Source organism: Ambystoma mexicanum, chromosome 6q (genome assembly GCF_040938575.1).
Source record: "Ambystoma mexicanum isolate Mex_15411 chromosome 6q, UKY_AmexF1_1, whole genome shotgun sequence".
NCBI lineage: Eukaryota > Metazoa > Chordata > Amphibia > Caudata > Ambystomatidae > Ambystoma > Ambystoma mexicanum.
The window spans coordinates 1,545,894,685-1,545,919,754 of record NC_090937.1 but is presented as its reverse complement, the minus strand read 5'-3'; the positions used below and the strand labels follow the sequence as shown (position 1 = coordinate 1,545,919,754).

The window sequence follows — 25,070 nt, the reverse complement described above, 5'->3', positions numbered from 1 at the left end:
GTAACCACCAAAGGCGTACCTGCCAACACTGACATCCCCATTGAGGGTTCTAACCCTGGTGCAGGTGGGTCGGACAGAACAGAATCCCTCCCAGGAACACTCACCTGCGACGGCACATAGGTCTCATCATCCGAATCGACACCTGAATACAGCTCGGGGGAGGTGCAGCCAGAGACACCCCTTGAGAGCACGACCTGCAGCAGTTGTGGGTTCTCACCCACCACCACACCACGTCACTCACTGGTGGTCGGTCGGCCCTCAGACCCATCCTGGGTCTGCACCATCTCCACAACCCCAGCAGTATCAAGTGCGTCATCCCCTGCAAAGACATAAAAGAAAACAAATGGAAACAGGCATTAGCACTATGGCACACAATTAGGGCTGAGAGGCTACAGAAACAGTACTTGATTGACACATGTCCCACATGACTAAAACCCTCCCATGCATGCACCGTCACTGCGTGTGATGGGGAGGCAGATGGCACACATTGATGACACCAAGATGGAAGGTGAACACATTTGCTGCATGCTGCCTAGCAGTGGCATCACACATTGGCCAGTGATTGGCAGGTCAAATACACATGCCATCACACAGATGGCATTTACCCTAGCCATGAAGTGAAGAGGGAGAGGAGGTCACCAATTGTTCATTCAGTCCAGTTTGCTCATATAATTGATCTTTTCATTGAAATGGTTCAAATGTTTAATCTGCAGCTGCCAGTCCAAAATGGTCCTATAGCATAGGGACATGTCTAAACTAATCATGTCCAGGAAACTAAGCCAGTCCACTGTACCATAGCCATGTCAGACATGTGACAATAGGACTGAGAAATCCCAAGTAAAAGTGGTGGTATGCAAACAATCTGCCTGAATAAACAGAGGTAAATAAGCAACAATGTTGTGGCAAGATGACACTCCAAGGGCAACTGGCGTGGTGTTGGGCTGGATGTCTAATGTTGACAGAAGGGATGCTGCTATACCCAAATGCTGGTGCCAAGAATGTATAGGAAGAGGCACATGTGTGACCCGAACCACTCAGGCACACACACCCTCACCTGGCACCCAAACAGAAGCCCTTCCACACACACCATGCACATGGATGACACACACATGAATGTGCACTCACCGGACAATGCCTCGTAATCTGCCAGTTCTCCCAGGCCTTGGATCTGTTCCTCCGTGACGTAGGTCCCAGCAACCTGCTCATGTGGAGTGAGTTCCATGTCGTCTGCTGGAGACCCACCTCCAGTCACTAGAGTTGCGGCATGACTTGAGGCCAGCTTATTCTTTGCCCTGCGCTTCAGGTCATTCCAGCGCTTGAGGCATTCATTAGCTGTGCGCCTCACGATTCCAAGGGCACTTATGATGTCCGCAATGGTCTGCCAGTGTGCCTGACGTTGTGCAGGTGTGGTCTTGGATCCTGCAACAATCACCATTTTGCGGTCATGTGCGGAGACATACTCTACAAGTGCATTCAGTTCGGCCTCATTGAAGCTGGGCTTCCTTGACGGGCCGGACTGTGTAGCCATGTCTGGGGCATCAGCCTCTACTGGACGAGCACTCTTCCTCTTCCGCTTGGAAGGTGGTGGGGATCCAGAGTGTCCTACGCCGCTCTGGACACTAGGGGCAGGAGCGTGGGATTGCACACTCCGCATGGGAGTTGGTGCAGGCATTAGCTCAAGTGTGATGGTGTCAGTGGGAATGTCAGCATGATGGACTTGGACCGACACTGTCCTGGCTGGGTGTGTGAGAGGTGGGGTGGATGGAGCCGCAGCTGCCCCTGCAGCCTCCCCAGCCTGCCTACGCGGGGCAGCAGATGACCTAGCTGCCCCTGATCCACGTGGCCTGATGACACCAACGTTCACTGGCGCACGTGGCCTAGACCTGCTGACCTGGAAGTCAGCCATGGAGTCACTCTGTGCCAGGTCTGGTTCCACAGCGGGCTGGTCCAACAAGGGCTGAGCATGGATGTGTCAGCCACGTTAACCTCAACCAGGGGGGGGGCATGGGTGTCCCTGACTGCTCCTCCACACATGGGGGGCTAGTGGCACCCTGCAAGTCACGGCCACGTCCCCTACCGGATCCACCACGGCCACCACTTGGGGCTCGGCCACCTTTGCCACCCTTACGACTTGGTCGCCTCCCAGCCATGGTACTGATGTTATTGTGCGTATGGGAGTCGATGTGAACTATTGTCCTGGGCAATTGGGGGTCAAAGGGGTTGGGTACCAGATGGTAATCGTACCCTAGTGCTCTAGCAAGGCTGTATGTCATCCCTGGGGAAAGATGATGGGTCAAGCAACGGACAGGCACCCCAGAAGTAAGGTGCACGCAACCCCTCCTAGACCACGTGCGTGGAAAAATAAACCTCCACTACGCTGTGGCACCCAGAAACACAAGAATGAACGTATGCGTGTCACACGCAGCCTAGAATGACCTCTGAAGGGGTACGCGACACACGGGGCAAGCACAGATGTAAAATACGTGCGCGACTCACCGTCTGCCAGGAACAAAAGCGTGAAAAATATGCGCGTGTGCGCATTGACAACACCCCCGCGAAAAGAAGAATTGTACGCTGTCTGAGGAGACAGGACAACAGTAGAAGGGAACGCTGTTTGAGGAAACAGGCCCAGGAAAAAGAGGAAAAGAGAAAAAGCTGTCAGAGGTAACAGGGAGTACGAACTGGAAACGCCGTGAAGTAAATCGCGTGTGAACCGACAAGAAGTACAGATTTCACCCACTCGCTCTCCACGAAAAGCACGTACAAGGAAATGCCGTTCTACACGTACCTTTTATACACACGTCACAAATGCGCATACGCGATGAGGCCATTTCCACCAATTACGCGCTTTGACACTCGGATGTGTATCTCTTCATTTTTACACGCGCCATTCTCTACGGCCATGCGCGTGACGTCACAGCTGCGCATGGTGGCCTTTGGGCCAATGAAATTGCATATGCGAGCACACGTGGTAAAACTGCACGTCCGAGTGTCATCGCGTGTAATCGGAGGGAATTGAGCGTACACGCGATTGGCCTGGGTATGTGTATTTCTGGGGTGCGCAGGAAGTTTCACACGCGATTGGTGGAAATCCATGTGTGCTCTGTCATCACGTGTAATGAGGGAAACACCCGCGCGCGTCACGTCACAGACGCGCTTAAGCGCTAAGGGCCTTTGGTCCAATGAAATCGCATATGCGTGCTGACGTGCATACGCGCTAAGGGCCTTTCCTCGATTTACACGCAGACGTGCAGGATTTTCACGTGCCAAATCACTCTGTATCAAGCTGGCCACGTGTAAGCACACGGAAGACCACGCTCCTGCCCAGAAGGCCGAATTACTGCCCCCCAGAGCCCCGAGCACACTCCCACCTGCCATCTGCTGCTGCCTGACTGCCTGCTGCCCACGTGCCCTGCCATTTGCTGCCTGCACATCAGCCAGGGGTGCTGTTGCTGTGACCACCCCTGCTGGAACCGAAGACTCCCGACTGGGATTCCATCGCTCCACAGCCCAGCCCCAGGACCCAGTTGCCCACCCACTCCTGCCTCTGGGGTTGACATGTCGGGCACTGCAACATCTGGCACCACTGACAACCCCCGGCCAGAGAGGCAGAGGGGCACCAGCTTCAGTGCCAGAGAAGTTGGTGTCCTGGTGGAGCAAGTCCTGGGGCAGTATGATGCCCTCTACGGAATTGTGCGCGCCGACAAGGAAGGACGGACTCGGATCTGGAAGGTCATTGTGACTGCCATCAACGCGGAGGGGGTGGCAGTCTGTGACTACCAACATGTCAAGAAGCGCTGGGAGGACTTCAAGTCCAGGACCCTGAACAAGGCCCGGCGCCTCTTGAAGGCAGCGGATGGTAAGGGGCGCCGGGGCCACTTGTCGGAAGATCAGATGAGGGTCCTGGAACGCATATCCCCAGCGCTCCACGTCCATGTCCTTGAGAGGCAGACCCGTCTGGAGTCGAGCGGTAAGTGTACATGCATCATGATTGTCAGCTGTGCGTGTGGTGATCTGCCGGTAGTGTGCCGGTTGCACATGTGTTTGTATGGGGCCGAGTATGGGTGGGGGTGTACAGGACCGTGAGGCTAACACATGCGAGGGCTGTCATGTGTGAGACATGGATGGTGCTTGTGTGTGTAGGCTTGCATGCCAAATGCACTTGTGTGGGCACACATGTTTGGATGAATGTGTATGTAAGTGGGCATGTTCGTGATGTCACGTATGTATGTTGTTTTCAGCTGCATGTATCAGCACTTTGTACATGTGCATGTGTGTGTATTTGACAAGGGTGCAGCAGTGAGGCAACATGGCTGCATGTGACAGCGGGATGTGGAAGCCTGATTGGCAGATGTGACATGGATGCCCATCGGAACACTGCGACAGTTGGCTGAGGTGTACACATGCATGCAAGTGTGGTGGTGTGCGTGCATGTGTAGTGCACTCCCTGTGTTGCATGTGATGTCTGGCTCACCTTTGCCTGCTCATGCTGTTGTATGTGTATGAATGGTGCTGGCAGTTGCGATGTGGCTGTGGTATGGCTCATGTGTGCAAGTTGAAATGACATGTGTGTTGCCGATTGGGATGCCATGTCTGAGGTTTGCCAATGCCACTCATGTGCAACTGTCATGTGTGTATGTGTCCATTGTACAGTGCCCTGATGCCTGTGTTTTATTTCTCCCTGTCTGCAGCGTCAACTGATGAAGAGGGCGGAGAAGGTGCTGTGGAGCACAGCAGCGGGGATCGCACCGCCAGCCGGAGACTCAAGGCCCGGCTCCCCTCCCAGGTTGTCATCTCGTCGGGGAGTGAGGAGTCCGGTGCCGCGTCCCAGGCCGCAGCTGCCGGGGGGAGGTCCAAGAGGCGGAGGTCGGAGTTGGACTCCTCGGCAGCAGAAGGGGCAGCTGGGACCCCACAGGGCCCAACGGGGGAAGATGGCACGGAGTCATCCAGGTTGGTGGGGGGTTTGGTGGAGGAGGAGGCCGTGCAAGCAACAGAGATGGGGTCTGGAGGTGGGGATTCCACTGGTGCTAGTGGTGCAGTGCAGGACCAGGGACAGGAGGCAGCACAGGTCGCCGCGGAGTTGCCTGTGTGCAATCCTGTCCTTGATCCTGTCACTGCATCATCTTGCACCAGCAGGGATGCCTACGTCCAGACCCGTTTTCAGGCAGGGGATGAGCTAACGACAACTGGCCTTCCTCTGCCTGCGGACGTGGCTAGCCGGGTCCGGGTTGAGCCTGTCCTGACTGGTGTGGCGTTGCGTCAACGGGCCATGCGAGGTGACCTGCAGTCTTTTCATGAGGAGACTGCACGTCATCTCGAATGGCTCTTTGACCGCGTCGGCCTACTGGGACAGGTCACCCAGGCCGGATTCCTCCGTTTGATGGGGCTTGCTCAGACCCCCCTCAACTGAACCCCCTATGCGCCAGTCGTCCTTCGTGCCATCTTCCCACCCATCAGTCACCTGGGTGCCCTGTGGAGCTGCCTCTGACGGTGCGGCCAGGCTGGTGGAGGAGGCATCCCTGCCACAGTCGGGAGTCGGACGTCCAGCAGGGGTGGCCACATCAACGACTGCACCCCAGCCAGTGGAGGATGTGCAGGCAGCAGGAGGCGGTGCACGGGCAGAGGCGCAGCAGCAGCAACGTGGTGGGAGCCATGATGGCTCGGGGCCTTCGACATCGGAGGGGCAGTCATCGGCCGGAGGGCAGGAGGACCCAGGACGGGAAGTGTCTTCCGTGTGGCAGCGGTTGGGCCACGCCATAGATGCGGAGCGGCAGGGGACGGAAGAGGCACGGCTAATGATGGTCAGGGCGGAGAACTCCATGCAGAGGGCCTCGAGGCAATCCGCAGGGAGTTTGGGGGGAACATGTGGACGGCCCTGTGGACCCTCGGGGCCATGGAGGAGGAGCGCCTCCGGGACATTGAGCAGGAGTTCGATGATGCCCTGGCCCGGAACATCCCGAAGTGAGCCGTCGGACTATCCCGCTGCCCTTGTAAATAGTTATATAGTTAGTGTTAGGTTTCCTTTGGTTTAGCTTTTTTTTTTTTGGACCTTTTGGATAATGGGCCACATTTTTGTATATATTTATTTTTATTAGGTAGTGTTATTAGATAGGTTTCATTTCTTCGGTTGGGATCATGGACCCTGGATAGTTTATCTGTACATAGGTGACTTTTGGATTTTCAATTTTTATTATGATTTCGCCATGGAGCAATGGTTTTCGATTTTAATTTTGCATTGGATTTACTTTTGTGGACTGTGACTTTAGACACCTTTCCTTTGCATTATGATTTGTGGTTTAGCATTATTTCACGGACCTGCTGTATTTTTTTTTATTTCTATTATTGTTTGTTTATTTTTGATTCAATTTATGTTGCTTTTAATACATATTTTTTCGTCAAAGTTTAATGTGTAGTATCATCTCATTGGTGTCATGCATATCATGATATGGGTTTTGACATTCACTGACACCCATTGGGTGTATGTGAGGGACATGTGTTCATTTCCAAACTTGCAATTGGGCTTCTGTCATGTTTTTGCCATTTCTAAGTGGGTGGATGCAATACTCGGGTGGGTGTTTGCCATTTGGAGGCTGACCATAAGGGCCAGGGATCTACATTGTGGTGAAATGTTGGCTGGGAGACATGAGTGGGGGCCTGGTGGAGGCTGCCCCTGCACTGCTGGGGGGTGGGGGTGCAGGGAGACATGATTGGGGGCCTGGTGGAGGCTGCCCTTGCACTGCTGGGGGGTGGGGATGCAGGGGGGCATGAGTGGGGGCATGGTGGAGGCTGCCCCTGCACTGCTGGGGGGTGGGGGTGGTGGTAGACATGGGTGGGAGCCTGGTGGAGGCTGCCCCTGCTCTACTGGGGGGTGGGGGTGGTGGTAGACATTAGTGGGGGCCTGGTGGAGGCTGCCCCTGCACTGCTGGGGGTGGGGGTGGTGGTAGACATGGGTGGGGGCCTGGTGGAGGCTGCCCCTGGTGGCTGGGGAGTGGGGGTGGTGGTAGACATTAGTGGGGGCCTGGTGGAGGCTGCCCCTGCACTGCTGAGGGGTGGGGGTGGTGGGAGACATGAGTGGGGGCCTGGTGGAGGCTGCCCCTGGTGGCTGGGGGGGTGGGGGTGATGGGAGACATGAGTGGGGGTCTGGTGGAGGCTGCCCCTGGTGGCTGGGGGGTGGGGGTGGTGGGAGACATGGTTGGGGGCCTGGTGGAGGCTGCCTCTGCACTGCTGGGGGGGTGAGGGCGGTGGGAGACATGGTTGGGGGCCTGGTGGAGGCTGCCCCTGGTGGCTGGGGGGTGGGGGTGATGGGAGACATGAGTGGCGGCCTGGTGGAGGCTGCCCCTGGGGGGTGGGGGTGATGGGAGACATGGGTGGGGGCCTGGTGGAGGCTGCCCCTGGTGGCTGGGGGGTGGGGGTGCAGGGAGAAATGAATTGGACATGAGTGGGGGCCTGGTGGAGGCTGCCCCTGGTGGCTGGCGGGTGGGGGTGATGGGGAGACATGGGTGGGGGCCTGGTGGAGGCTGCCCCTGGTGGCTGGGGGTGCAGGGAGACATGCGTTGGTGGGCAGTAGTGCAAGGTGACGTGGGTTGGCTGGGGGGCATGGCCATGGTGGATGGGGTGCCTGCAGGACATGTGCAGGGTAGGCCCCTGTGGTGTGGGCCACCTGCAGGGGCCGTGGAGGGTGTAGAGGGAACACCTGGGAGGACCCACACGTGCAATTCACGTGTGGTGCTCCCCGCGCACCCCTGAGATACACGTACCCTGCTGCTTTTGCGTGTGTTACTTCCCACGCACCCCTGATGCACACGTACACAGGACAATCGCATGTGGAACTTCCCGCGAACCACTGAAATACACGTTCCCCGCTTGGTGTTTGCTGTTTGCCAGCCCTGTGAACTGGTCCAGGGTTAGCGCAGCCCTTTGCGATTATTTGGGAATTTTGAAGGCTTTTCCTTGCGCAAGGGCGTTCTTGGGGGCGTAACTGGCGCTGCTGCAGTGTCGCTGCGCCACGGCTGGTTTTGGATGCGAAAATCCATGAATACGCTGTGCGCGGAAATCGATTTTAGCGCACGCGGCTGGCGCAGACATTCGCACGGGCACGCTGTGCGCCAGCCGCGTGCGCCACTTTTGTGCGAATTTCTATGAATTACCCTGTATATGTGTCGACTCTCAATATACGGTGTTACTGTATATATGGGCTCAGGAATAATATGTATAAAATGTTTCGATAGAAAGTGAAAATGATGGGAAGGTAAAAATCAAGATCTACTTTCTACCTAAAGTCCATAAAAAAATTCTCAAGACTACCATCAAGCAGGCCAATTATCAATGGCATCGGATCCATCACTGAACATATTTCAGAGTATATAGACCATCAACTTCAACCGCTGGCAAATTCACTTGCATCCTACATCAGAGATACAACCCATATCATTCAACTCACAGACAACATACCCTGGAGCAAATAATATTGGCTGATAACGATGGACGTCACATCGCTTTATACTAGTATTCTGCATGATAAAGGACTCAAAACCACTGAATACTTCCTGAAAACCTGTTCCATTTCTTTCAATGATCACAATAACATGATTTTAGAAATGCTACAATTCTGTCATGATGCCTACCCCTGGAGCACCAGGCCAGGCCCAGCACCCCCGGGAGCAGGCATCACGCCCCCGGGTAAAAGCCCAGTGGACCTTTATAGGGGCTCTTTGGACTCTGTCCTGGCGCCGTTGGTGCCAGGCTCATGTTGGACATCAGTCCTGGCGCCATAGGCGCCAGGCTCATAAGGGGAATTGTTTGGTGCACTTATCTGAAGCAGACCATGCTGCACACTCACCTGATGCAGACCATGCTGCATGAAGAACCAAGCCAAATGAGGCTTAGGAGGGACTATTTTTCTGAAGGAACTATTTTGTTACTTGGGTGGGGCTGTGGAAGAATACTCACCTGGAACTTCTTCCAAGGCTATTTAAGCCACGCCCGGACAGCCACACGTGCTTCGCGTTGTTCTGCATCCCAGCAGCTGAACGCTCACTGTGTCTGCTCCTGCACCTGGACTCCAGCCACGCCCGCCTCGAACCTGGAACACCTGTAAGGAAAGAAGAGAAGAGAAAGGTGAAAACCAAGAACTTATTCAACCTTCTTACCTGCATCCGGAATCTTCACGCCAGCATTCCTGAAGGAAGACTTCCATTTAAAAGCAGCGCGTTGCTCGCTGCAGCGCCGCGCTTCACTCACCTGTTCCCGAGACGCCACCCGGCTCCATCGCGGCTCTCCGCACCGGTCGCCACATCTCTGCACCTAGGGGAGAGAAGAAGAGACAAAAGAAGAGCAAGGGAACACAAGAGGAAAGCCGAATTTTCAGCCATATTACTTACCAGCTTTTCTTGGTGAACCATTCCACATCTCGGGTCGGCCCCGCATCTTTGGCAGGTACCGCACCCCGGCCCCTATGGGGAAAGGACAAAAGACATTACTGGGGAATTCTAAAGACATTTAGAGGGGTCGCCCTCATCACTAACTCACCTGATTTTACCACCGGCAATTTAACCCCTCAATGCATCGCCTTTGTTCTGCGCCTGAAATAAAGGACAGATCACAGGTTAGGAAAAAACAACATAAAAGGAGGCTCACACTTGAACTTTTGCATCTTCATACTTATGGCGTATCGCTCAGAAAAGTCAAGTGGATTTGCCAGCGCCATTCTGAGAACCAGTGAAGTAACTGGACGAACGCGCGCCCCTGCACCAGAAGCAGGATGGAGAGTTCATCCTTCCAAACCATAAGGTGAGCTTAAACCGGGGATTTTGGAGGAAGTCAGAGAAGAACGAAAGGGGGGAGCAAGCACACTATTCAGCAGACAGTTAATCCCCTTTCTCATCTGCAGAAGGATATTCCTACGGGCCAGACAAGCAAGATTTGGGGGTCCTGTTCAATTGGTGGTCCGAATTCTGCGCATCACGCTTGAAGAGGCCACAGCAACCCAGACCAGCGCCTCCGTGGGAGCCACTTGAGCGTTACAAATTCACACTACAAAACAACATTTTTACTTTCAACAAAACCCCCGACAGATACAAGGAACTGCCATGGGTGAAAAATATGCCCCATCGTACGCTAATTTGTACATGGGACACTTTGAAATAGAATTTGCATGGCAACATCCATCATTTACTCACCTAAACAATATTATCTTTTGGGCCAGATACATTGATGATGTTTTTTTTATTTGGAACGGAACGATACCAGCCTTCCAGGACTTTTTCAACTACCTCAACCACAATACCTACAATCTCAAATTAACCACAGAATACAGTCAAACAGCCATCAATTTTCTGGACATTACCTTCTACATTGAAAATGATACCATCTGTACAACGCTCTACACCAAATCCACAGCTGTCAACAGCATTTTTCATGCAACCAGCAGCCATCCCAAACATATCATTCGCAATATCCCCTTTGGCGAAATTTTAAGGGTAAAAAGGAATTGTACAAAAGAGGATGACTTTACAGAAAAGGCTAAAACCACAATAGAAAAATTCATCACAAGAGGCTACCCTACCAAACTTGTCCAGAGTAGCTACCAGAAATCTTTATCAAGGACCAGGCAATCATTGTTACAAGTCAAAACTAAAACCAACCCAACCATCACCAACATTGACAGGAAAATCAGCTTCATTACAAAATATAGTGCCAATAATCTATGTATTCGGAAAACACTTACAAATATTGGAATATTCTCAAATCAGATCCTGATCTTACGACACTCTTGGATGCCAAACCAACAATTACATTCAAGAAAGCTAAAACCCTCAAGGATGAACTAAGTCCATCTCATTTTGAAACTAATGTCGCCACCAGGAATCCCAATCCACCAACCATGTGGCTACAAAAACCAATTAAAGGCAATTACAGATGTGGACAATGCTCAATGTGTAAGTACTCGGACAATGCCAGAACTACCATTACCAAACCAAATGGCACTATCTACACCATTCAACAACTCATCAACTGTAACAGTAAATTCACAATATATACCATTCAGTGCCCGTGCAACAAGTTCTACATTGGGAGCACCATCAGAAAACTTAAAATCAGAATCAGTGAACATATTCGGGCAATTATCAATCAGGACTCAAGATCTCCATTAGCCACCCATTTTCAGCAAACGCATCTTCCGACACAGATCAACCAATTGACATTTTTTGGAATTGTCAAATTAAAACCTGCCCCTCGTGGTGGCAACATGGAACTAAAACTCAGACAACAAGAAACTCTTTGGATCTGCTTAATGGGCACTTGCAACATAGGTCTAAACAGCGACCAGGAATTATGTCACTTTTTGTAAACCAATATTCTAGTATACTCTGATTTAATTGAACATCTTTTTACCCTTCCCAGTCTTCAATTTTCCCATTTCTTCAGAACCACCTTGTTCCAGACTCTTGCTCCCTAACCATCCTCTTCATTTTACCCCTTGGACCGCTACATACCTCATGCTATATTCCCTTGCAATGGCACTCCCTTTTTTCCATCCCTGTGACTGCCCTATGATTCCATTTACTATAACCACTGCTTACTTTTATCTTTTTTTTTTACCTCAACACTCATATCATCACAAGTGACATCGGACATCACCTAGATAGTTAAGGCACCACTAGGTTTTACATTGCTTAACACCAATGTGTGCATTTTTCGTTCTTAATGTCCCATTTTACTGCAACTACTGTTTTCTTTTTCCATCTTGTTTTTTTGAATTATACAGTGCCATCGCACATTACCCAGTAAATCCGGCAACCACCAGTCTTAATATAGCTAGTACAGCCACCACCAGGTCAACACTCGTGTGCTTTTTTTCAGCGCATTTATAATCCCATCCATTGCGACCATTATTTATCTTTCCTCACAACATTGTACTTTAGCCATTACCGGGCTTAGCACTCATAGTGTGATTATTCAGAACACCATTTTGCCTATCAGCATTCGCGTGCTTTAGTCACTTCCATGTTATTTATTCATAGCTTATTTTGGTATATCTACCATTTTACACACTTGCATCTTCACGTCTTTCACTTATTTTATTTTTAACCTTTTTCAAGCTTTGTACCTTCACATTTTCTCAACGTGTGTATATAGACACAAATACCTGATATCTAAGCTGACCCGCAATAGCAATAACGTGCATGCGCGTGACGTCACCACGCTCGCGTCGGCCCGTGAAAATAGTATATATTCGTAAATACCGCACTTTGACAGTACGGCAGCAGCATCCGAACGGGCAGGACCTCCATCCATTTATGGGTAAGCAACTCTTTTCCAAGCAAGAAGCTGGAATAGTCCCATTTTAATTTATGCAATATTATTCCAGTCAATTTGTTACATATAGTCTCTTTTACCCCTTTTTCTACTTAGTCCATGTAATTCCCACTACCTTTACATCATGCACTCTGTTATCCTTTATCTCATACTTTTTTCGTTTTCACTTGCAGCTTGATTTTTAATTTCCCATCATTTTCACTTTCTATGGAAACATTTTATTAATATTAGACTTGAGCCCATATATACAGTAACACCGTATATTGAGAGTCGACACATATAGTCACACTGTGTATTGGGACAAGTTTTCTAAAACACCCATTCCTCCACAGAAAAGAACCTGCGCTACAGACCAAACTATGCACTCTTATACTGAGTGGTAACCTTCATATCAACACCATTGACCTTACACAAAAGTAAGTATAAATTCTGTTTCACTTTTGACATCATATTCAGATACGTGTCACTTAACATAGGACACTATGCTACCTTCCATCTGACCTTTACTCTCCTTCCTCTCAGATCCTAAAAATTATTGCTCCATACCACAATCCTCCTGAAGAACCGCCGCTTATTAGCGGCGGGGAAACACGTGTTGAGGAACCATCTTGCTTTGCTCTGTTCTACATCGCTAAATTGGATCTATCACAGGATCCCTTTTTCCTTAACTAAAACATTTCAAGCCTCAATCATCCTCATAAAACTTCTCTTTGAAACCAGAACCTCTATTTTAACACCTAGTGCGTACAACTATGGATACCATAATTGGGAATTTAACTGGAGCTCATCAAAACATCAGTGAATTTAGTGACGACAACTAAGTACACCAAAAGTTTCAGCTAATGTGCAATTTATTTTGAAGGACATTTCAAGCTTCAACTATATCTACAAATTTTCTTTCTGAAACTAGGATCATTATTTCAACACCTAGTGCACACAACTAGAGGAACTATTTGGCTTTTGTTCTGTTTTACATTAGTATATACAACCAAGGATACTACAACCTGGAAAATAACTGGATCTCATCAAATCACCTTGCTTTTGCTCCATCTTATATTAGTGCACACAACTAAGGATACTATAATTTGGAAACAAACTGGATCTCATTACAGCACCAGTGAACTTAGTGACGGCAACTAAGTACATTTAAAGTTTCAGCCAATGTGCAATCTACTTTGAAGATTTAGCGCCAGCAATTTAGGACGGTTTAAGCCTCAATCATCTCTATAAAAAAGTTTTTCTTGAAACCAGGATCATTATCTCAACACTTAGTGAATACAACTAAGGGCACTATATTTTGGAAACCAACTGGATTTCGCTACAGTATCAGCATCACACACTAGTGTATGGACAAAATTATTTTACAAGAACCTTTCTGTTTGTGATTTACCTTTTGCTTTTGCCACCGTATTAAGGCTTGTTTGTCTTATCTATGCTTGAATCTGATAACTTCAAATTAAATATTTCTTTGAAATCTACTATTAGTGTCATTACTTAATTTTGAGAAGCGCGACAGGAGGGCTTTTTTCCTCTCAGATTGAGGATGAGATCCCTTCAATGGGCCCTCAGGACTCAATGGTCCCAGTTTTCAGGGGACAGATCGCTTACAAGTTCCAACCAGAGTAGCTCAGGACCTACAATGGTGGGTTTGCAAAGAACACATCCTTAAGGGACTATCTTTTTGGCAGCCATGGCCGGAGATCACTGTAGTGACGGACGCCTCACTCACGGGGTGGGGAGCCCACACCAACGATCTGACAATCAGCGGTCGTTGGTCTCCATCGGAGTCCAGACTACACATCAACCTTTTGGAGCTGAGGGCGATCAGACTAGCGCTGAAGGCCTTCCTTCCCTCTGTACAGGGAAAGAATGTCCTGATCATGAAGGACAACACAGTGGCCATGTACTACCTCAACAAGAGAGGAGGAGTAGGGTCACTGCCACTGTGCAGAGAGGCAATGCAGCTCTGGTTCTGGGCAATACAAGAAGGGATCTCTCTATCTGCCATTCACCTAGCAGGAGAGCAAAACACAGCGGGGGACGCTCTGAGCAGGCAGAGCACAGTCTCTCACGAGTGGGAGATAGCTCAGGAAGTCCTTAAGGAGATCTTCGCCCTTTCGGGGAACCCCTCAAGTGGATCTGTTTGCGACCATTGTCAACAGGAAGTGCGAAATGTACTGCTCAAGGGAATTTCCCCAGAGAGGAGCTCTAGGAGACGCATTTGTAGTAGAGTGGGATTTTCCTCCTCTATATGCGTTCCCTCCAGTCCCTGTGATCCCTCAGGTAATCAGGAGGTTGAGAAAGTTCAGGAAAACCATGATCCTAATTGCCCCGGATTGGGCCAGGAGAACGTGCTACCCGGACCTTCTCGACATGTCCATCTGCCCTCCAATACGTCTTCCAAAAAGAGAGGATCGTCTCTCGCAAGAGGGAGGTCACGTTCTCCATCCAGAGGTCAATATACTCAACCTTCACGCATGGCTTCTGAGAGGTTGAGATACAAGGATTGGGACCTTCCGGATGATGTTATGGAGGTGTTGCTTTCGGCCAGAAGGCCAGCAACAAAATATTTGTACCGGTGTTGTTGGAATAAATTCAGTAACTGGTGCAGGGATAAGAATGTGGATCCTTTTGAATGTGACATTCCAATGGTATTATCTTTTCTATTACATTTAGCTAATCTGGGGCTCCAGGTTAAGACAATAAAAGGATTTGTAGCAGCGCTATCTATCTTCAAGCGCTCATCAGAAGAAAGATCTTATTTTAAGATACCCTTAATAATACAATTTCTAAAAGGTTTAAACAATGTTTTTCCACCAGTACCTTTTCAAGTTCCTGTGTGGGATTTAAATTTGGTACTTAAATTTCTGACATGTGCACCCTTTGAGCCTTTACATTCTTGTCCATTAAGGCTTCTTGCATTAAAAACTATACTTTTAATTGCATTGACATCAGCCTGCAGAGTAAGTGAGTTGCAGGTACTTTCGAGTGGTCCTCCTCACACCATCTTTCATAAAGATAAAGTTGTCCTTCGAGTTAAACCATCTTTTCTGCCAAAAATAGTTTCAGACTTTCATCTGTCACAGAAAATAATTCTACCTGCGTTCTACCCTCCTCCTCACACATGTAAGGAAGAGGAAAGACTGCATAGGCTAGATCCCAGAAGGGCTCTAAGCTTTTACATCTCAAGATTGTCAAAGATACGTCAGTGTGATCAACTTTTTGTGGGATACACTGGCCGTAAATTGGGACTAGCCGTAACCAAACAAACATTATCAAGATGGATAATTTTAGCCATAGCAGAGTGTTATAGGCTAGCCGGAAAAGATCCCTGTGAGGGCTTAAGAGCCCATTCAACTAGGGGCAAGCAACATCAACAGCACTTAAGAGGGGTGTCCCTGTGCAAGCTATTTGTGCAGCAGCCACATGGTCATCCATGCATACTTTCATCAAACATTATGCTTTGGACTCAACTACATCTCAAGGAGGTTTATTTGCCAAATCTGTACTACATTCGGTACATGACTAAAAGGCATCTGTACTCCCGCCTCCAATACAAAACTGCTTTGGGAGTCTATCTAAGATGAGGAATACGTGGGAGGACACAATCCATTCGAAGAACAAGTTACTTACCAACTGTAACGTTCTTTCGATTGGATGTTCCTCCCACATATTCCTCATTGACCCTCCCATCCTACCCCACAGTACAGTTTACGTGGTTTACACTCTAAATTCTTTCAAGGCTTGGGTCAATAAGAGGCACGCCTTTGTTTATAATACATGGGCTCTGATACGGAAAAACAGAACTGAGGCCAAAGTGCGCGCTCGAGGCATTTATACTACGGATGACGTCGACACTCGACGGATGCCGCCGAGGGACATCGTCGCCTCGAGTGGAGCGCCCTCTGGTGGAGAGAGAAAAAATTTCCTTAGCAGCAAAGCTGAAGGTAAGGATATATCTAAGATGAGGAATACGTGGGAGGAACATCCAATCGAAAGAACGTTACAGTTGTTCTTATGAGCTATGACTAAGAATGGCGTTTCTTTGTACAGATCTCGCTTTCTTTGCTACTGGTGTGAGAACATTCCCAGCATTCACTGCCCACTGTACATCTCTTTGTAATCTCAAATGAATATAATGCTTTCTCACGAAATACATTTTACATACGTCACAGGCATGTCTGCTGATTACTGTTGTCTCATTTTACTCGCTTTGTTCCAGGGCCGAGATTAATCGGTCTCAGCATTCTGATAATGTCAAGTAGCCTCATAATGTTACAGGCATACAATTAACAATAAGCGACTGGTGTGGGTGTTGGAGCTTTGGCTATATTTTGTGTGGTTATAATTTGTGTCTACCAAATTGCTTATTTTCCCTTTTTATGGTCCCCTTTTAGTTGCAGTCGCCTTAGACAAGTTCAAAGCATCCTCGCGCAAAGCGGCAAATCAAGACCTGATGGAATCCTCTGCATTTTAGGTTAGTTGGCTTCCATTGGAATGTAATTGCAGTTCCGTGCTTCAAATGTAGATTTGTTCTGTATGTCTTGCTCACTAGCTGATGACCTAATCATATCCTTTGTTACCGATTTGTTGGTATTCCTTAACAATTGAGAGAACCTGAAAAGCCGGCTTTCAGCATAATCTCTCAAGACGACTTGCCAGAATGTTTTAAATGCACATTCCTTCCTTGGGTCCTTGGGAGGAGCCTATGTTTGGAGTAAAAAAAAAAAGGATTCTGGTACATGGTTCTTTCTTTAGTTAAGTGGATTTCTTTTCTTTTGACTCGTGCATGTTTTCAGAAGATTCCTTTTCATTCTCACGGTTTGGTGCGTTTAAAAATAAAAAAGCATTTTCAAGAAAAGGTATACCTCAAAATATAGCAGGTTCACAAAACTATGGCACACATGTGCCAATCCTAATTCAAAAACCCGCCCAGAAGAGTATGCATAAATTAGCCCCGAATTTTAGTGCAAATACATAGGGCATATATCCGTTACAGAGAGAAGAAAGGAATAGAGCAAAGAAAAAGTGGGACCTCGCAATTCTAGGATCAGCCACAGAACACGTTAAAATGCTGCCTATTTATAAAGCGATTTAAACGTCCTCCAAATGTTCTGCTATCCATGCAGGTGAACAATCTGTTGAGACTAGACCTTCTCTAATCTCGCCTGTAAGGGGGCTCGTTTATTTGACCAGAGTAGGCCAGTTTGATGAGTTACTGCACTCGTTTTAACCAATGGTTCTTAGCAATGTTTTTCTCAAATGCTCTTTTTGCAACACATTTTACCAAAAACTCTGGTTAGGACTCAAATGATCTGTTCTGAAAAGTAGTGAATTGTGATTCTGGGCCACTTGTTTTTTTTTGGTCCCCAGGCTGATATTATGTATGTCCCAGTCCTGCCTTGAACGCATCCAGCAAGCCTTTCCAGTAGTATAGTAAACATTCCCATCCCCTGCAGTGCCAACATAAATCAGACTGATATTACAAATGGGTGCATCCTGAAAGGGGTCAAGTAGTTGCTAAAGAGAGTCCTCTGATGAGAAATTGTAAATCTTAAATCAAGCTTCTTTGTACAAAGTGACCCACATATCCTATTCCACTTGGTAGGAGAGAGCAAGCATCCCAGTTCTCACTTTTTATTTTCCTCTCCTACAGAAAAGCCCACATCTGATCCTAGCAGCTTCATCAGGGTCGAGGCGGAGGTTCTAGTGGATGACAACAGAGTATAGTTGAATCGTGCTCTGCATCAGGGAGCACACGATACTAGAACTACGCCCTCCCAACCCCCCCATTATCAAGTTTGTGCTTAAACTGTAGCAATTCGAAGTCTACCATCCGGCAATGTATCTGGAAGTCCTCGCCTGAATGACTCTCGCAAGGTGCTAGCTGCACCAGTAACGTTTTTTTGCCATTCACATGATGTGGCTTTTTTGTGAAGGTAAATGTTAGTGTTCATCCCAGCCAAACCGGGCTTCCAGACCTTCATGGTCTGAGCTACCACTGGCCTGAAAGAAGCCTTCCTTGACAGGACCTCCATTAAAAGTAGGACATCTAGAGGGACGGAAGTCACAGCCTGTCTCAATTTGCAGACATAAGAGAGACTCCACATCATAGTTGCCTAGCTAGTTCGCACAGTCCTTTTAGAATTAAGCCGGTTTGGTTCACCAAACCCTCCTTTATTTACTGGCTTATGCAGCACCCACTATGTTAGACGGGGATCGGATGTACTTCCTATTCTCCCAAACTCCCACAAGACATCATTTAGCGCTCTGTTTTTGCAGTGCTCTCCCTCCAAACACCCACATTTTGCCATCTCCAGCACAGTTTGGGCTTCACCCTGAACTTCAAGAAGTCGCATATGACGCCATCCCAGCATTTCAGTACATCGGAGCAGTCTTGGCCATTAGCTTGGGGAAGACATTTCCACCTGAAGAAAAGGCCTCCAAATATTTTCCAGATGCTTGAAAGTTTTCAGAACAGTCAGTTCTTGTCAATCTCTGCCTTCCTTTCACTTGGTGGCCTCACAGCTTCCTACATTTTCCTCATCCCCGATGCTCAACTCAGAAAGAAGTCACTCCAATTTGATTCCATCTGTGTCCCCAATTCTCAGGCCAAATGACAGACCTTGTGTGGATTTCAACATTTTTATCACATGACTTTCTGCGGTGTGCCTGAATGGACAACTGGCGGGGGAACCATTTTATCAGTCGTGGCAGGGCACGCCAGCTATTCTCACTAGAGAACCTCTCTATGAAGGCAATCAAGGAAGTCCCACCGACTGAGAAGGGTGAGGGAATTTATAACCATCGTTTTACAGTGCCAAACCCCAATCAGGCAGGTCTGTGCACAATATTACACCTATTCCAACCTTTATCTTCCCCAGGACAAATTTAAGATGATCCTCGCTGCAGATCCATCTACTCTCCAACAGAGATTGGCCCTGTGAATCTGATGCATTACTCCTACGTCCCGTCCCCTTTCCTCCATACTTGTGGGACATTCCGTCCATCGGGACGGGACCGGAGCACTTTTTAAAAGCATCAAAACATTTCCTTTTTTGTCCTTCATGTGACCGCAGCCCCGCCTTCCTGAGCTCTGCCCCGGTTATCGCCCTTCAGTCCTTTTCTACGTGCTGTTGGGGTCAGCCACACTAGTATCACAGAGAATAATTTTTTTTCTTCCCTTGTGCTTCATTCCTGCTCCGGTTCCACAGTCATCTCTTCTTCCATCCTGCGTACTTCGCTTTGCGGGTGTGGATCCCCACTCTCTTTGCCTGGAGTACCTAGGCCCAGAACACCATTGGGGTGCATGTTACGACTGCGACTGTCTCTCTCCGTCCGGGCACTCCGTTGGCTCGTCAGGTGGGAGGAAGTTTTTCAACGCGTTCCTCTCTTCATTGATGAGAAAAGGAGACAGCCGGTAAGTTTGTTCCTTTTCAGGGCATCCCGGCCGGGGGACTCCTTCCAGGGGTCTTCTGGGTCCGGGGGAGGCTCAAACGGCTCTATTGCCAGGGATATCCCTGAGGTGTCCCGCAAGGGATCTAACAGGCACACCAGAGCATCCTTTGAGGACTCCTGTAAGGGGGCTGCCAAGACCAGATATTCATCCGAGGTTCCCCCCCTTGGGGCTAAAGATGGGCCCAGTTCTTCTGGTGTCTTTTTTACTGGGGTCAGCCCCAAGGTTTCCACTCTTGGAACGAAGTGTACTGAGTCTCAGCTCCTCGAGGTCCCTATCAAGGAGACTACACGTACTGGGGTTACCCCCGAGATTACCCTTCTTGAGGCTATGTCTAAAGCCGGCAAGATTGAGCGGCCCTCTGTGAAGGCCCTGGCTTCGGGGTGTGGCTCAAAGCCTCCCCATACGCAGACTTTTGGTAGAACCAATCCCACTGAAGGGGCACAGAAGCTGTCAATGCACCATAAGTCTTCTCGTACCTGGTGTGCCGAGGCTCCCCTTTTCGGGGCTAACTTGCCAGTAGGCCCTGAGGTGTCCTAGATCTGCTAGCACCGGCTCTGGTGAGGTTCCTTCTCTCAAAGCTAAGATGGCACATAAGACCCCTGATTCCGCTGTGGTCACCACTGCTTCACTTACACCTGTGACGCAGTTAACCTCAAGGGTTGACAAAATGGCAGTCCATCCCCTGCGGTCCACGGCAGCCATTTTGACTACCTCTCTTACACCAACGTTCACCATGGCTAGTGCTGAAGGGCCTGTTTTTTGGGATTGGATTGGTGTGCTCGGGCTCCGCTGCTGCATACAGTCTCGCTCCCTCCTGTGTCTGCGCCTTTGATCTATGTGGATCCAGCTGGTGGAGGCCCATCCTGGCAACCATCCTCTCTGCATTCCTGGGGGTATGCCCCTTCCGAGCGGCCTCTGCCCACTCCAGCCCCTAATCTGAAAATGTGTTTTTTGGGAAGTTTCAGACACTTATGCATTCTGAACCTATGAAGGCATTTTTTTTATTTTTAAACAGTGTGTTAACAATCCCCTTCCCCACAAGCCTCCCCGCCGCCCTTCCCCTCCCCTCGATCGCTACGATGCATATCTTTTCAAGTTTCATGTTCAGAGCAGAACGAGTCGTAGTCTATAGTATGTCCAGAAGTCTTAATCTTTGGGGTACCATTGTTTCGCAATAGTCTTTGTGCAGGAAATCCAGTACCAAGTCCCACTCGTTCTTGAACTTGGCATAGTCCCCCTGAATAGTATAGGTTACCCATTCCAGCGAGGTGTAATGCCATATTTTTGCTATCAAATCTTGTTAATTGGGGATCATGGCTTGTTTCTATCTTTGCGCTATTAAGGAGAGAGCCGCCATACTTGGAACCATGTATGCTTTCCTCTGTGGCTTGGTCGGTAGTGTGTCCAGAACGTCACTCATGCCCAGCAAGGCTTGTCCAGACACTCTCCGTATTTGGTGGCCGAAGATGGCTTTCATCTCTGTTAACTTCTTCCCAGATTGGTTCTAGTATAGGGCAGGACCCCCAGATCTGGCACCACGTGCCTACTTCTTTGCACCCCCGCCAGCTGGGATGTTGTGGGGTATATTTTATGCAGCTTCTCTTGGGTTAAGTGCCACTGCACTAGTATCCTGGTCCATAGTTCCCTGATCTGCATCCCTCTCATTAATTTGGGAATTCGCTGGCAGACCTCCCACCACTGTTCTTTAGAGATCGGGAGGTGCAACACATCTGCCCATTGTTTCATATAGGGCCATTGGGTCTGGGCCGCTGGTGTGGTGAACAATTTGTACAGTTTGCTAATCATTTGACTATCGCCCAAGCTCGTTAATAAGTATTTTTCTACAGGGGTGAATTGCCTGGTGGTATATTGTTTCGGTGACGACAGCCAGTGCCTCAGTTGAGCGTAGCAATATCTATCCTCTTCCCTTAACCTCATGGTTTGTTTGCTGAAAAGGCTTAAACTCTGTCCCTCCATCATGTCCCTTGCGCAGTTGCAGCCTACCTCTTCCCACCTGGCAAACTCTCCCCTCTCCAACCTCAGGGTGAATTGCGGATTCCGGAAGGGGGCTGAATGGCGACAGATATGATTTTAACACCTGCTTTTTTAACCATAACGTTCCATGCGTCCCCTACCAGGGCCGTTATTTGGCTTCTGTACATGATTGGGGGTATGTCCGACCCTGGGGTAACAGAAAACCTCGTCCAGGGTTCTACCCACCACCACCCTGTCCATCCGTCGCCAAACACTGTCCGGGTTCCTATTAAACCATTCTTAAATTTCCCTCAGTTGTGCTGCTCGATAGTACATCAGAAAATTCGGGACTCCCATTCCCCCCGCTCCCGTGGGGGTAGTCATGACTTTCCATGCCACTTTCTGCCTTTTCCCTTGCCAAATGTAGCTTCCTACCATCTTATTCAGGGTATTGAAAAAATGTTGGGGGACAGTCAGGGGGAGAGCCTGAAAGTAATACAGTACTCTGGGAAGAATTATCATTTTAATGACATTGATCCGGCCCATCCATCATATGTTAAGGGGCCTCCTCTCTCCCAGCCAAGTCTTAATTGTTTCCAATAAGTGGGGATAGTTTGTCTGATACATGTTCCCTAACGTATTGGCTATCGTCACCCCCAGGTATCAGTGGGTTCCCTCTGCTTGCGTGAATTGCCCTATTTCTGGTGAGTCTGGAGGTGTGTCTCCATGTAAAATCATTAGCTCAGATTTTTGGTTGTTGATCTTCAGGCCTGCCACTCTGCCAAATTTCCCCAGGAGTGCCGTTAGTTTTGGGAGGGAAGAGGTCTCGTCAGTAAGCACAACCAGGAGATCGTCGGCAAAGGCCATCACTTTATCCTCTTCCCCACCGAAGATAACCCCTCTATGCCCCTCTCCTGTCTGATCCTAGCTAGGAGGGGTTCAAGATGTATCGCGTACAAGATTGGTGACCTAGGGCAGACCTGTTTGGTACCCCTGGTTATTCTTTTCGCCTGGGAGACATGCCCGTTGATGGCAACCCTGATGAGATGTGATTTGTAGTTGGCTTTAACCAGGCGGAGAAAGACCAGGCCAAACCCCATTGCCTCCATGGTGGTGAACAAGAATGACCATTCTTGACAAATTCGCCTAATGTTATCAAACGTTTGCCTTCCCTTGACGAAGCCCGCCTGCTCCGTATGGATCAGATCTGGGATTACTTTGTCCATTCTAGAAGTAGGATTTTAGTGACGATTTTGGCATCAAGGTTTATTAGCGCAGTAGAATACGAACCACAAAGGGCTACACACTTATTTGGTTTAGGGAAGAGAACCACCTTCAACTCTTCCATGGACTGGGAGATTTGGCTTGAGGCCGAAAAGGAGTTGAACAGGGATGTCATTAACGGGACTAATGTGTCTTGGAATGCTTTATAAAACATAGCGGGGTAGCCGTCCGGGCCTGGGGCTGTATTTGGGGGTAGAGATCTGATTGCCGCCCGGATCTCGTCTTCAGTGATCGCCCTTTCCAGGGCGTCTCACTGACTCTGGTCTAGCCTTTGTAGCAGGCAAGCTCTTAGGAACGCTTCTTGGAGGTCACCATCGGGCGTTTCCAAAGAATACAGGGTTGTGTAGAGGTTGGTGAACCCCTGTAGGATCTCCTCTGTTAGTGTGGCTACCTTTCACCTCCGCCGTCTGAATGCGGGGTATCATGCCTGCCGCCCCTTTTTTCTTAACCTGCCTGGCCAGGAGTCGGCCCGCTTTAACTGTCTGTATGTAGTACTGCTGTTTTAGAAACGGGAGCGATTATTCTGCCTGCTTGGCCAGGAGGGTGTTAATTTGCCCTTTGAGATGCTTGTACTCCTGCCATGTTCCGCACCTGGCTGAGTAGTGTCACCGAGACCCATATATAGTCGATTCTTGAAAACGTTCAGTGCACGTGAGAGTAGAATGTGTACCCCTTGGCGTCCTCCTTTCAATTCAAACTAGGCGTCCATCAGAGCCAGTCTGTCTATACTGGCCTGCAGGCTTCGCAATGGGCCTTTAGAGGTGGATATCCTGCCTGCGCTTCTGTCCGTAGTTGGGTGCCACGCCATATTAAAATCCCCCATTGGTATGAGTTGGCCCGTTGTGTACTGGTCTAGTTTCTCCATTACCCCCCGCAAATACCCATCCTGCCTTGAGTTAGGGGTGTACACCGTGGCGATTGCGAGAGGTTTTCCGCCCCATAGGAGCTGGACGAATAGAAATGTACCTTCTTTGTCAACTTTTGTTCCCACTATTTGCACGTCGGGTAGGTGCCTAAATGCTATGAGGACCCCTTGCCCCTTGCTCTTATTAGCCTGTAGGACCTGGGGGTAACCTCTTAACTTCATTTTGTGTCTATCTTTCGTACAGATGTGTGTTTCCTGTAGTGTCACTATTTTGGGCATAGCGTCTTGGAGGAGGTTCTCTAGTTTCCGTCTTTTAGCTGGTGTGTTTAGCCCTCCAATGTTCTATGTGCATACACGTTCCGCCCTGGGTATTGCAGTACTTCAGCAATCCCCCTCCCACTTGTTCCTCCGCCCCTGGCCCCTCCGGCTAGACTCGGCTCAACTTCCCCTGGCCATGAACTCGGCCAATGTGAGCCGGGTCTCATTCCATTCCCGGAGATTAACTGTGCGGGCAAGCTAACCCTCTGCCCTCCCCCGTTTCCAAGATCCGTGACCATCCCCTCCGCTTCCCTGTGCGATCCCTGTAGACTGAGGTCTCCGTGGGTGCATTGCTTTCACCTCGCTAGGTCTCAACCCATAATATCGTGGTCCCTGTGCCAGTTGTTGGGTGTAAGTTCTATTTAGCCAGAGTACTTTGGTTGTTTGTGTCTTGTCTTTGACTCCCCTACTCTTCTCCACTCCCAGGGCTTCTCTAAGTCGTTCGTGTTCAGGCCTCCTGTTTTGACCTCCGCCTGCGCCCCCCTTCTTCTTCGATGTTCAAAATCTTGAGCTCTTCTTCCACCGTGGTGATGCAGTGTTGGCGTCCTTCCCACTTGAAGACCATTCCGAAGGGAAATGTCCACCTGTATCGTATCTGGGCTTTGGAGTGGGCCCTGGCCACCGGGACCATTTGCCTCCTCTTCGCTAGCGTGGTCTTGGCCAAATCTTGAAAGAGCCCTATTACAGTGCGATATGAACAGGAGGGGTGTCCTACCCTCTAATTTTCAATATTTGCAATTATTTAATGCAGATACATTTGTACCTTTGCATTGAGTCATTGGGACAAGACCATCTTTGTCTCATTGGTATGCGACCTGGAAATACACTTGGAAAACTGTGTAATTTTTCGAC

The 25,070-nt window shown here is 49.1% G+C and overlaps 1 protein-coding gene across 2 annotated transcripts in view; it reads left to right on the top strand.

The window, feature by feature from the left end:
- Positions 1-25,070, top strand: part of DNAAF9 (dynein axonemal assembly factor 9) — a 2,133,167-nt gene that overhangs the window by 176,645 nt on the left and 1,931,452 nt on the right. For both annotated transcript variants that reach the window (XM_069632250.1, XM_069632251.1), the window contains exon 2: positions 16,716-16,795. In XM_069632250.1, coding sequence (XP_069488351.1) covers positions 16,716-16,795 — 80 coding nt within the window. The remainder of the gene's footprint in view (positions 1-16,715; positions 16,796-25,070) is intronic.